Here is a 12,417-nt window from a genome sequence, read left to right as displayed (position 1 = left end):
TCACTGGTGCTTAGCACCTATCCGCTCTCTGGCCTGCCTCAGTGTTCTACAGCAGTTACACACAGGCGGTGGTATCTGTGAGCAGCTCTGTGGACTCAAAGGTTTTCTCCCTTGAGAGGCATAACCCAGGCCAGCTGATTCATCAGAATCAGGTGAGTGTGACCTGCTCTCTTCCCTCCAGGTTGACTTGGGGACAGTGGTGACGGTGTGGGCGGTGTTAGCGTCTGTGGGGCAGCTACCGAGGAGGGTCATCCCTGAGCACTCACCAGGCGCCCGTTCTACACTGCCCGTGTAGACGATTGGCTCTTTCGTCCTCATGGTGGCTTCGTAGAGTGGGTGCTGTTCCCAAATGTACCCATTAGACAGATGAGACGTCTGGGGTCAGGGAGGCAGTAACCGGCCTGGGAATCCAGACGTGACCCTGAGTTTTGCTCTCAGCCCTGCCGTGTGCTGTGCTGGAATTCAGGCCTGAACCCTGTGACCTCCCTGCCCTAGATCCCAAATCTGCCCAGGTTTCCGATCCCGATGGGGCAGAGCCTGGCCCTGGCAGGGCCACTGGTATAGATCCACTGTGGGTGGGGTGAACAGGACGGTCCTCAGAACACGTCTGTGCCCTAAGCTGGGTCCTGATGGTCGCTGTGGGCCCCACTGAACACACATGGTCCCTTGTCCGGGGGAGCCTGCTGCCCTTGGGCAGCCGTGGAAAATGAAGGAGCCCTAGAGGGCTGGCTGAGTGGAGACTATCTTCCCTTCTGTTCAAAGGGGTCCAGGCACTAGGGTTCTCCCCAGGTATTTCTTGCTCTGTGTGGTCCTCTCGAGGCCTCGCCCTCCTTTTGCCCTGAGTATTCCCAGGAGGGACGGTCCATCCAGGTGTTCTCCAGGACCAAGGACCCACTGTTCTTCCTCAGTGACCCAGGAAAATGAAGCCTCCTCCTCTAGGGACAGCTCAGAATGGTGGACTCCACAGTCTCTCTGCGAGAGACGTGGTTTCCATGAGTACAATAGATCTTTTTCATCCCCAAACCAAACACCCTCCTGCTCAACAGGCATTATTCCTAAAGTGCATTCACTGTTCAGACTGAAGGGCCACGGTAGCCAAAGTGATGAGCGGAGTAGAACCGAGCAGTCAGGAGAGATCTTGTTCCCTGTAGGAAACGGGGCATCTCTGTGGCCCTGAGCATCCCAGTGGCCACTGGGTCTGGCCCCATTTTACCTGGGGGCAGTGGTGGAATGGGGTTTACAGAGCCAGCCAGCATCTAGGAGCCCGGCGGGAGCGGTTCATGTGTTCTCCGAAGCTGTCAGGTACAGTGTAACATTTAGACAATTTTGTCTCACAGTATGGACACGGTAGAGGACGCGGACAGTTGGTGGGCACAAGAGCGAGAGGACATCATTATGAAATATGAAAAGGTACAAGTCAGTCTGCTTCTTGGAGGGAGGCCTCTTCCAGTGCGCCCTGGTCAAAGGGTCCTGGGCTCCCTAGGAGCACAGGGCAGGGACGGGTGGCCAATGCCCCCAGGCCCTTGCACCCTACCTTGGACCCCTCAGCAAGGCTCACTCTGGGCTACAGGGACACCGAGCTCAGCTGCCAGAGGACAAGGGGCCTGTGCCTGTTGGAATCTACGGCAACATTGATCACCTTGGAATTCTGCAGTGAGTCCTCTGCACTCCCCTCACCCCTAAAGCACCTGTCTCAGCTCAGGGATGGGTTTGCTTTTAGAAAGGCCTTTCTGACACAGGACATGTTTCACCATGTCAGGTCAACCTCCTTTCCAGGGACAGAACTCCTCCCTGGCTCCCCTGCAGGTCCAGCCCGAGGTTGTTGTTAGGCCAGAGGTGCGGGGCCCATCTAGGGAGCCGGTGGGAATGGAGACTGGGCTAGGTCAGGCACCTGGGCTCTCAGCAGTTCTGTCGGCAAGTGAGCACAAGAGGAGCAGGGCAGCCTGAGGGTCTGCAATGTCTACTTGGACACAACCCCAGTGAGATCCAAGGGTTGCGGCCACAGGGTGAGGGGACGCCTGGCCCAGCCTCGGGGCTGTTGTCCAGCAGGTCTCTGAGGGCCCACCTGCCCCTATTCTCCCCCATTCCCCTAGAGCTACAGCCCTCACTGTCCCATGAGGGGAAAAGGCATGGTGACAATGGAGGCTGTAGCCCTAGGAGAATGGGAGAGAAGATGGGCAGGGCTCCATTCTGGGCATCTCACGGTGAGGCCGGGAGGCAGCAGGGCTTGTGGCTAAACACCCTAGGTCTGGTGCTGGGAAGGGATCTGGGGCCAGGTAAGAGGAGCCCAGCCAGGAGCCCATCCCTCCGGGATCATAACATGGAGAGACAGAGGATCCCTGGGGAGGTAGGGTGGGAGGGAGCTGATGAGCCGTGCCACTTCTGAAATGCAGGTGTGTGGCTCGGGTTCAGGGAGAGGCAGGTGGATGCTGGGAGGTCAGAACCTGCAAGGGCCTTGGGGCTGTCAAGTGGGATGGGCCCCTGGTACACCCAGAGTACACAGGGCAGGTCTCAGGGCAGGCTCCCTTGACCCTGGTGGGGTGATGTGGTCACTCCCTGAGGGACTCCTGTCAGGGACCGATTGCCCACCGTGGGCGACCCCCATCCCATCTCAGGGCTAACCTTTCTCAGCTCTAGCAGAAAGCACCACCTGGAGTCCAGGGCGGGCAGCCCCACTGGGCAGCCTGACCGCCTCCCATGCCAGGGGCCCCAGTAACCCCGGCCGGGCTGTCCCTGCACTCTTTCTTCTCCCAGGTCCTGCCCCTCCTGGGAGTCAGTCCCACAGGAAGACCCTTGTCCTCTTTTCCCTGTGCCTTCTCCTGGGCTGAGCCCTGAGCTGGATAGAGACAGAGCCAGTGCTTTCTAGGGATCTGCTCCCGGGCTGGGGTGGCTCCAGGCCCCGTGCAGGTCCTCAGCTCTGCCTGGGTTGCCTTACAGTGAGACGGAGCTGCCTCCTCTGGCTGCACAGGAGGTGAAGGTAAGAGCCTGATGCATGGAGGGGCTGGTCCAGGGATGTAGGGACTGGTCGGGTGGTCGGTGAGGCAGAGGAAGCAGCCGGCCTGGGCGGTGGTGGGTGAGGGCAACACGCTGTCACTGGGAGGGGCAGCAGTCCCTGCTGGACCTGACCCCAGGTTGCTGTTAACTTTGGCAGTTTGATAAAATTTTCAAAAGGAGAACCACAGTCCTGGCTTGGGGGTGGCTGCGTGCTTGTGTCAGGACCCCACCTAGAGGCTGGGACCTAAGACTGGTGTGTCTGTGGCCTGAGGATGGTACATCCCGGGGTCCCAAAGCCAGCCCACTGGTGCTCATTTGCTCAAAGGCTCTCAGCCCTTGAGGTCTGCCCTTCCCTGGCTCCTTCCAGCTGGGTCCCACCAGGGCTCCAGAGCCCAAGACCCAGCGTCCGCGGACGGCTCTGGGAAGCCTGGCAGCTCCGCTAACTCCAACATGCCTCATTTGACAGAATCGGCGGGAGATGAGACGGACGAGCAAGTGGAGGAAAATGCTGGGAGAATGGGAGACATATAAGCACAGTACAAAAGTAATGTGTGGGGGGAGAGGCCCCCGAAAGCACTCTCTGCAGAGACAGGGGACAGGCACCCATGGCTGTGGCCTGGCACCGTCAGCCTCTCAGAGGGCAGGTGGCACACTGTCCTCGCCCGGAGGACTGCAGGCCTGGTCGCCAGATTTCCTGCCTGTTCGTGCAAGCATCACCTTGCTGGGAGGGAATCTGAATCTAGGGCTGGGACAACCCAGAGCTCAAGGCTAGGGATGCCCTGGTGACCCGAAGGAAGGAAAAGGTTCAGATCAGAGTTTCGACTCTGAGTGTCCATCCACTCTTTCAGTCCTGGGAAGGGAGACCCTGTCCCAACTTGATTTCACCTCTACTGAGGAATCATGGGGCCAAAACCGACAATTTCCAGAATCCCCGGGCTCTGGTCCCCACTGGGGTCACCCTGTGGCCTGGGACACCAGATTGTTTTCTGCCCACAGCTCATAGATCGAGTGTACAAGGGAATTCCCATGAACATCCGGGGCCCGGTGTGGTCAGTCCTCCTGAACATTCAGGAAATCAAGTTGAAAAACCCCAGAAAATACAAGGTACGCTCAGCCAGAGCACAACAAACATGACAGGCCGTGTCAGGGGCCCAGGTCTCCAGCTGGAGGGAACGTCAAGACCACCCTGGGGGGCTGGGGGCAAAGGTCAGATGAACACCCTGGGCACACATGGTTACACAGTCACCACAGACAAACTCAGCTGTGGTGACCCTCCCTGGCTTCAGTAACAAGCCAAAATGCAGCTTTCTGGAGAAGGAAACCTTCCTTCTGTCCTTTCTTCCTGAAGTGCTGACTGTGGGCTGACTGCCACTGGGGGCAGGGAGTCTTCCATCTGTTCTGAGTCTGCTTCCTCCTCTTGGCCCTGCCCTGCAGATCATGAAAGAGAAGGGCAAGAGGTCATCTGAACACATCCACCAGATTGACCTGGACTTAAGCGGGACTTTAAGGAAGCATATCTTCTTCAGGGATCGATATGGAGCCAAGTAAGCCTACGGGAGCCACAGGGCCCCAGGGGAGATGGAGTGAACTAGAGGGATGGGGGCTTCCCCGGAGCAGAAGCCAGGGTCACCCAGGAGGGATGACAGAGCTGCCAAGAGCTCTCCTGGCCCAGGGAGCAGCCGGCACCATGAACCGAGCACCTCCCTGGTTCCAAGCCCCGGGTCAGACTGGAACATGTGGGGCCAGAACCCAGAAGGATCCTGAGGAGACAGAAGACAGCAAAGAAAATCATGCACAATGGTGAAAGGTGCTCTCCCTGACCTGTGCGGACCCATGGTAGGACCCATGGGAGAGTGGCAGGATAGAGGGCCCATGAGCCCCCCCAGGCAACAATGACAGCACCAAATGCTAGGAGAATTTGGGGTCCTGGAAACTCTCATCCAGGTCTGCTGGGAACATGACATGGCACAGCCACGTTGGCAGCCAGTTGGGCAGTGGCTCACAAAGCTCAGTGGACTTGAACCACGCATCCCCAAAGTGTCACAGATATTGAACCCACCGATTTGAAAACTGACATCCACATGAAACCTGCCTGCCAGGTTCACTGCTTGATTGCTCGTCACTCACACAGGGAGCCTTCGGGGACGGCCTTGAACACGGGAATGGGGAGAGCAAGGCTGGTCCTCCCTTCAAACGGAAGACCCAGTGAGAAAAGGGAAGGAGCCAGTGATGCCCGCACGAACGTGGGTGGATCCTAGATGCATTTTGCTAAGGGAAAGAAGCCAGATCCAATAAGCTACCATAGTAGGATTCCCATTCCTAGGTCATTCTGGAAAAGGCCAAACCATACGGACTGAGAAGCAGTCTGGGTGGCCAGGGGCTGATGGATTGGGGAGAGGCTGGGTGCATAGGGGCCACCCTGGAGACTTGGAGGATGAAGGAGTCGCTCCAGGAGGGGCTGCGGCAGTGGCCAGGAGACGCTGCACATTGGTTTAGGACCGTGGAGGAACTGTACACCCACAGACTGAACTGGCATGTGTGCAAACTGAAAAAAAAAATCATTCAGAGTGAAAAGGATCAGGCAAGTCACTGTACAACTGAGCTATTTGCATGTCACAGATGTGGATTTTACTGAAACATTTCTTCAACAGTCTCAGGCCCTGAAGAGCTCACTGCTTATCTGGTGAATCATCTGAACCTGAAATAGGATTTGCTGTTAGGCTGTGTAGACAAAGTGAAACTAACAGCATCTGCACAAACCAAACCATAGCCCCCTTTCTCTGTTTCCTAGGCAGCGGGAACTATTCTACATCCTCCTGGCATATTCGCAGTATAACCCGGTGAGTATTCCTGGCAGTGAGGTTCCTGGGCCGTATTTCCATATTCACAGGAGTGGGTGTCTGGTGGGGGTGTCGTTGCTTCTTTTAAAGTTAGTATTTGTGACCCACCAGGATATAGGAGGTAGGACTCCAGCTCACCACTGCCATAAACCTCCAAGCAAGGGAGTGGTCTCAAGGGGTCAAGCTGAGACACAAAGGAGTCAGGGCCTGGACTCCTGCTGTCACTTGGGCCTGACCACCACTTCTCAGAACAAGAAATGACGCCCTCCTCCTGGGGCTGCCCCAAAGCCCAGGAGCTTGGCAGCATCCCACACAGGATGGTGCTATCGGCAGACATTTTGGACAAGGTGCTGAAGTGCCTGATGGACTTGGCTCTTGTCGTGAAATGAATTTGCATCCTGAGGAAGCCTCTTCTTCAGAGGAAGCCTCTCCAGTCACCTCTGCCCTCTCCAATGACATGAGTCCTCCCAGGTGACCTCAGCCCTCCCAGGTGATGTCCATCCATGGTAACTCTGGCTCTTGCAGGAGGTGGGCTACTGCAGGGACCTCAGCAACATCGCTGCCTTGTTCCTCCTTTACCTGCCTGAGGAGGATGCATTCTGGGCACTGGTGCAGCTGCTGGCCAGTGAGAGGCACTCTCTGCAGGGTAAGTGAACAGCTGCCCCGGGGACCTCCTGCAGCCAGACCCGGGGATGGCCACCCTGGCCAGGTGATCACAGCTTTCAGCCAAGGCACCCTCCTTGTGTCGCCAGCTTGTTGGGAGACTTTAGGATGTCTCTGCTGAGGGTCCCACAGGAGTCCACGGCTGACCCCCAAAGCCCAAATCAGATGCCTTTCATCCCCATCAGCAGAGGGCATCTCATCCTCCCCGTGGCCACCCTCTGTGTCCTGGAGCCACACCCTCCGGCTCTGATTCGGTGCAGCTGACTCTCCCCTCCCTGAGAGTCCTCCTGCCCTCCAGCTGCCCGGGCTCCTGCTGCCATTGGTGCCCACGAATGGGCCGACCAAGCCCAGGTGGCAGCATCTCCCCAATCCCGTTCACTGGCCCGACCCCACTTCCAGGAGATGACCAGGAAGCCCAGCACCCACCCAGTTCTGGCCACCCTGTCGTGGCCTCAAAGTCAGGCTTGCCCTTTTTGCACCCTGGCCCAGGAGGCCTCCAGGAGAACCTCCAGCCAGGCTCCAGGGAATGTTCCCGCCCCACCTCCCCAGGGTAAAGGCCGCATGGTGGGGTCACCAGATGGGAGGGTGGGAGGCCTTGGGGTTTGGGGGCCTCTCCAGCTACCCAGCTCTTGCAGCTGATGGCCCCACATCTTGGGGGAAGGCTCTGATTTCATGATGGGCTGGGGGCTTCTCAGGATTTCACAGCCCAAATGGCGGGACAGTCCAGGGGCTCCAAGACCAACAGGAGCATGTGGTACCCATGTCACAACCCAAGACCATGTGGCATCAGGTGAGTTTGTGGTCCCCTCAGCTCTTCCCAGAGGCCCTGCCTCCCGTGGGGCTGTAGGAGCAGGGGAGCTGGAGCCCCTCATGGGGCTGGTGACTGGTTGAATCCCAGCCAGGGCCTGACCTGGGACTTCGGGTTCTCCGTGGGCTGGGAGTTGGTTTCCTTTCCTCCTCCTCTTCCTCCTGGAGGAGACAGAGGCACAGGGATGGGGGCCCAGCTCCTGCAGAGCAGGGCAAAGGGCAGTGTGTCCACTGGGAGTGTGGGAAGGTGACAGTGTTGTGGGGAGCTCTGGACACCACCCAGTGTTCTCCACTAGGGGAAGGGTCTTCAGAGGCCCAGGAAGAGGGAGGTTTTTAGGGCAGCCCAGTGGCCTGAGCACCTCTGTTGCTTCCATCAGGACAAGGAAGGTCTATGTGGGCAGTGTTCCTCGTTAGGCTGCCTTATCTGGACACTGATTGATGGGGTAAGGAGGCATAGGGAGACCCTGGCTCAGGAACCCTCCATGCCCTGCAGTGCCCTGCTTCCCCAGCCCAGGGGTCTGGCTCACTCCCAGCCCACAGGAGGCTCAGGCGGGTCCCCAAAGGACACACAAGCAAAACCCTCTGCCCAAGAGGGGTCATCCCAGGGCAGTGGCTGGGGCTCAGGCCCAGCCTCATGGGCAGGCTGGGCCAGGACCCGACTTGAGAGGGCTCAGGGAAGCCTCAAGCCCTGGGCAAGCCCCTCTCTCCAGGAGCCACATCCCCACTCAAATGAGTGCCCCCCATGAGGAGCTGCAAGACCTTGTCTGACCCAGCATCCTGGAGGGCTCAGGCGACCCTCATGGGGAAGGTCACTGACTCTGGAGACTGAAGCCCCAGTGTGCGCAGCTCGAGCCACCAGCCCCAGCCTGGAAGGACCAGGTTCTTTCACACCTGCTGTCCCCACAGATCTCTCTCGGGCTCACCCTGCGCCTGTGGGACGTCTATTTGCTGGAAGGAGAACAGGTGTTGATGCCGATGACAAGCATTGCCTTTAAGGTTCAGCAGAGTAAGTCTATGTCCACCCAGTGGGGCCTGGGGAGCCCTGGGGTCAGACCCCGACTGGCCCGAGGGCAGCTTCCTCACCCTGTCCTCATGATCCTCAGTTCTGGCCCAGAGGGAGGTCTGGCCAGGGGGGCTGGGCAGGACACTGTGACACCAAGTCCATCCCCCACATGACCCAGATGAAAGTCCAGAGTGTGGTGCGCACTTCCCTGCCCAGGTCGCCCCCAGCCACAGTCTCCTGTGTATATCTGGATGCCTGGGGTGGCCACAAAAGGATCCGGCACCGCCCAGTGGGAGACTGAAGTGGCCACGGGGTATGAGCTGTGACCATTCCCAGGTAACTCTCCTGGCCTGATATCCACCCTGTCCCTAGAGCACCTCATGAAGTCGTCCAGGTGTGGCCTGTGGGCACGTTTTCGGAACCAGTTCGTTTACACCTGGGCCAGGGATGATGACACTGTGCTCAAGCATCTTAGGGCCTCTATGAAGAAACTAACGAGAAAGCAGGAGGACCCGCCACCCCCAGGTGGGCTCCAGTGCCATGTCCCCTCCCATGTCACCCTCTGGGGTAGTCAATAGTAGGGGAGTGCCCGGGACCCGCAACCCTACTACCTGGGCCTTCCTCTTCACCTTTTCTTCCTCCTCTTCCTCCTGCACTCTAAGAAAGTACAGGAGACCCACCGGTCCTCAGGGCAGGCGCTCAGTGCCTGTATACTGGACGTGCTGTGCACGCAGGAGGGGGATGTGGGCAAGACCCTCCAACAAGCCCCCTCCCACTTTCCACGGTGTCTCGCTCTCCCCCTCACAGGGCCCTCAAAGTAACTAGATGAGCCCAGACCCATTTGTGGGAGACCCCGCCCCTCCCTGCAAGCACCCACAGCCTCAGAGAGCAGCAGAGGCCCCTCACTCGTGCACGCTCCTCCAAGGTTGCCAGGACAACAAGCCTTGAGCCAGGGAGACAAGGGAATCAGTGTCCCTGACCCCCACAGCATTCAGGGAGAGGGCACAGGCGGGACCCCGGGCCCAGAGCCAGAGCCAAGAGTTCAGCCAGACGTGGGAATGGTCAGTCCTGGCATGGACTGGGCAGCCCAGGAGGGCAGAGGGTGTCCCACGTCCGGGCCCAAAAACCCACTGCAGAGACGGGTCCCCATGTGAGGTGGCAAGGGGCTGGGTGACAACCAAGGCCCCTCCCACCTGAGTTCTGACTGGGGGCCGTATCCCAGGCCCAACAGCCCTGGGACGAAGGTGTGTGGCAGGAAGCCCCCAGCCAGTCTGAATCCTGGGGGCAGTCCCAGGAGCCACCCGCCATGCCACGACAGCTTCCCCACGCCAGGCAGCACACACCCCTCCCTCTGAGATCAGCAGACTACAGGCGTGTCCTCAGTGTCAGGCCACGGGGGCCACACAGAGACCCCGAGGACTACAGAGATGCAGGCAGGTGGGGCCCAGCCCAGAAAGGCCTGCATGGGCTCACGGGAGACGCTGACCGCGTCTGTTTTCCTTTCAGCCAAACCCGAGCAAGGGTCCTCGGCATCCAGGCCTGTGCCGGCTTCACGTGGCGGGAAGACCCTCTGCAAGGGGGACAGGCCGGCCCCTCCAGGCCCACCAGCCCGGTTCCAGCGGCCCATTTGGTCAGCTTCCCCGCCATGGGCACCTCGTTCTTCCACATCCTGTCCTGCTGGGGCTGTCCGCGAAGACAACTACCCTGTGGGCACTCGGGGTGTACCCAGCCCGGCCCTGGCTCAGGGAGGACCTCAGGGTTCCTGGAGATTCCTGCAGTGGAACTCCATGCCCCGCCTCCCAACGGACCTGGATGTAGGGGGCCCTTGGTTCCCCCATTATGATTTCGAACAGAGCTGCTGGGTCCGTGACATATCCCAGGAGGACCAGCTGGCCACCTGCTGGCAGGCTGAACACCCTGCGGAGGGGGTGAGATTGGCTTTCACTGCACTGAGTCACAACGTGGGCATGGACTTCCCGGCCCTGCAGTGCACCCAGCACTGAATCCAACCAGGGCACCCCCTTCAGAGCTAGGGACGAGCAGCAGTGCGCTCCCACCTCAGGGCCTTGCCTCTGCTGCCTCCACTTGGAAAGTTCTCAGTTCCCTCCAGGTTTCTAGAAGCATCTGGGCCAGGGCTCATGGCTGGATAATTTCCCAAGGCTTAACAACCCAAGCAAGCTTCCCATCCTCGTTTTATTTTTTGTTAAACTTATGAAAATTTATTAAGAAAGTGTACAGCTTGAGAGACATTCAGAGATGGAACACACCAGCCCCCAGATCACAAAGCCAACCATGCCCAGCCCCTCCCAGCACCCCCAGCCCCACGACCAGCGTTCTGAATTCTGATGACACCGCGAGCCTGCCTTTGTACTTTAAACTCATGGAAGGATAACCACCTTCACGTTTTAAAATAAATGTTTCCTGTTGAATGATTTTAGATTTTAGACAGAAATATTCAAAAGGCACTACAGTGTCCTCTTACACCTTCCATCTGGCTGCCCCTAATAATGATGTTTTGCAGTCCCATGGCACATAAGAAATTTAGGCCGGGTGTGGTGGCTCACACCTGTAATCCCGGCAATTTGAGAGGTCGAGGTGGGAGGTTCAGGTTCACTTGAGTCTAGAAGTCTGAGACCAGCCTGGGAAGCATAGGCGGACCCTGTCTCTAGAGAAAAGTCAAAGAAATTAGCCAGGCATGGTGGTGTGTGCCTATAGTCCCACCTAGTCAGGAGGCTGAGGCAGGAGGATTGCTGGAGCCCATGAGTTCCAGGAAGCAGTGAGCCATGATTGCACCACTGCACTCCAGCCTGGGTGACAGAGTGAGACTTTAGCTCTTAAAAAAAAATTGAGAAATGTAACGCGAGTACAATCCTATTAACTAAATAATAATGTGAACTATTATCTAAGGTTATTAAGGCTAGAATTATCCCATTTTTGCCTAACTTCTTGTACCTGTCCGAAGATCCCACCTTGGACTCACCCTCTGCCTTCAGCTCATGTCTCTTCAGCTTCCTCCAGATGGTCCAGCAAACACACACCTGGGCTGAATGGTAGAGCTGATTGCTCATACACAAGGGTAGACCGGTGGGCAGGGATTTTCAAACTTTTGCAGTAAATGAGTTTTCCATGGTGTTCTGGAGAGCACCGTTTGAGAAACACTTTGATAGTGAATCTAGGCCTCAATATCCATCAGCTGCTCTAGCTTGAATTTTGTTCAAGCTCAGTGAAAACCTGCTCTGCATGTGCATGTGAAATGGGCAAGGATGAGTAAGCTGCAGATAAAGAAGACAGGACACAGGGGGTCTGTCTAAGCTCTATCTCCTGCCTGCAGCACTGACGGATCACATCCAATGCTTAGGGAATAGTGACCACGTGCTGGGCCAGCCCCGGGCTCTGAGGATCTGACAGTGAGTGACGCTGAGCCAGGCCTTGCCCTTGGGGAGCTCTCCAGCATACACCTCCCTCTCCCCTCCCAGCGCCCTGCAAAGCAGGCGTCAATGCCATTGTTAATGCACAGAGGAGGAACCTGACTGTTAGACCTGGGTTTTCCAGGGTTGCACGGCTTCTGGGAGACAGATGTGACCCTGAAGGCAGGGCACAGGCCAGTGTAATGCCAGGATGGAATGAGCTGTGATCTGTGCCATGTAGAGGCGTGGGCCAAGGTGGGACTGACTGATGACCAGGTCAGCCAGGTTGCTGAAAATCCTCTTGGGTCCTCACCTGCCAGCTCCCAGGAGTCCGGAACTTCCAGGAGAGTTGTGGCAGGTCCCCTATCCTCAGCTGGGTGGGCCTGGATAGAACAGCAAGGCGAGGGCACATTTCCCCAGCCATTCCCTCCAGGCACAGCTGTGACCTGCTCATTCCAATTTTTTGGAAATATTTCCACACACACACAGAACTGCAAATAGCAGTGGATATGGTGAGAGGTGTTTGGACGTAGGATACGCAGTATTTTGGAGGCAGAGCCAGGACTTGCCGATGGGTTAGCTGCAGGGCTTGAGCAGGGAAGGAGAGTCGAGGATGATGTGTTCAAATCGGTTCACTCACCTTCTGTGTGCCGCGCCTGTGCTGGGCACTGGGTGAGACAGATGAGCACAGGAGCCCCAGGCT

General features: G+C 57.7%; 2 protein-coding genes across 21 annotated transcripts in view; both read left to right on the top strand.

Moving 5' to 3' along the window:
• LOC112131566 (ribosomal protein S6 kinase beta-1-like) overlaps positions 1-12,417 on the top strand; it is a 252,973-nt gene that overhangs the window by 188,086 nt on the left and 52,470 nt on the right. The window lies entirely within an intron of this gene.
• LOC129051347 (TBC1 domain family member 3G-like) lies at positions 22-10,736 on the top strand. 5 transcript variants are annotated; one of them, XM_054536699.2, is made up of 15 exons: positions 22-152; positions 1,338-1,410; positions 1,571-1,653; positions 2,938-2,977; positions 3,461-3,538; positions 3,991-4,098; positions 4,429-4,538; positions 5,786-5,834; positions 6,360-6,480; positions 7,193-7,287; positions 7,682-7,747; positions 8,211-8,310; positions 8,680-8,832; positions 9,814-10,249; positions 10,293-10,736. In XM_054536699.2, the coding sequence occupies exons 2-15, from the start codon at positions 1,339-1,341 to the stop codon at positions 10,423-10,425; spliced, it is 1,644 nt and encodes a 547-aa protein (XP_054392674.2). In that variant the 5' UTR covers positions 22-152; position 1,338; the 3' UTR covers positions 10,426-10,736. The 5 variants fall into 5 exon arrangements, with proteins under 5 accessions (XP_054392674.2, XP_054392672.2, XP_054392673.2 ...); XM_054536697.2 differs by having other exon boundaries at positions 9,814-10,736; XM_054536698.2 differs by lacking the exon at positions 7,682-7,747 and having other exon boundaries at positions 9,814-10,736.

This window comes from Pongo abelii, chromosome 19 (genome assembly GCF_028885655.2).
Source record: "Pongo abelii isolate AG06213 chromosome 19, NHGRI_mPonAbe1-v2.0_pri, whole genome shotgun sequence".
Taxonomy (NCBI): domain Eukaryota; kingdom Metazoa; phylum Chordata; class Mammalia; order Primates; family Hominidae; genus Pongo; species Pongo abelii.
This window is presented reverse-complemented; position numbering and strand designations above follow the sequence as displayed.

What these genes read in the sequence shown, in the direction of transcription:
- LOC129051347 (XM_054536699.2), top strand. Translation starts at nt 1,339, where the DNA reads ATGGACACGGTAGAGGACGCGGACAGTTGGTGGGCACAAGAGCGAGAG. An exon ending in AGGGATCGATATGGAGCCAA is followed by an intron (nt 4,539 to 5,785) that starts GTAAGCCTACGG and finishes TCTGTTTCCTAG; the next exon opens with GCAGCGGGAACTATTCTACA. An exon ending in GGAGGACCCGCCACCCCCAG is followed by an intron (nt 8,833 to 9,813) that starts GTGGGCTCCAGT and finishes TTTTCCTTTCAG; the next exon opens with CCAAACCCGAGCAAGGGTCC.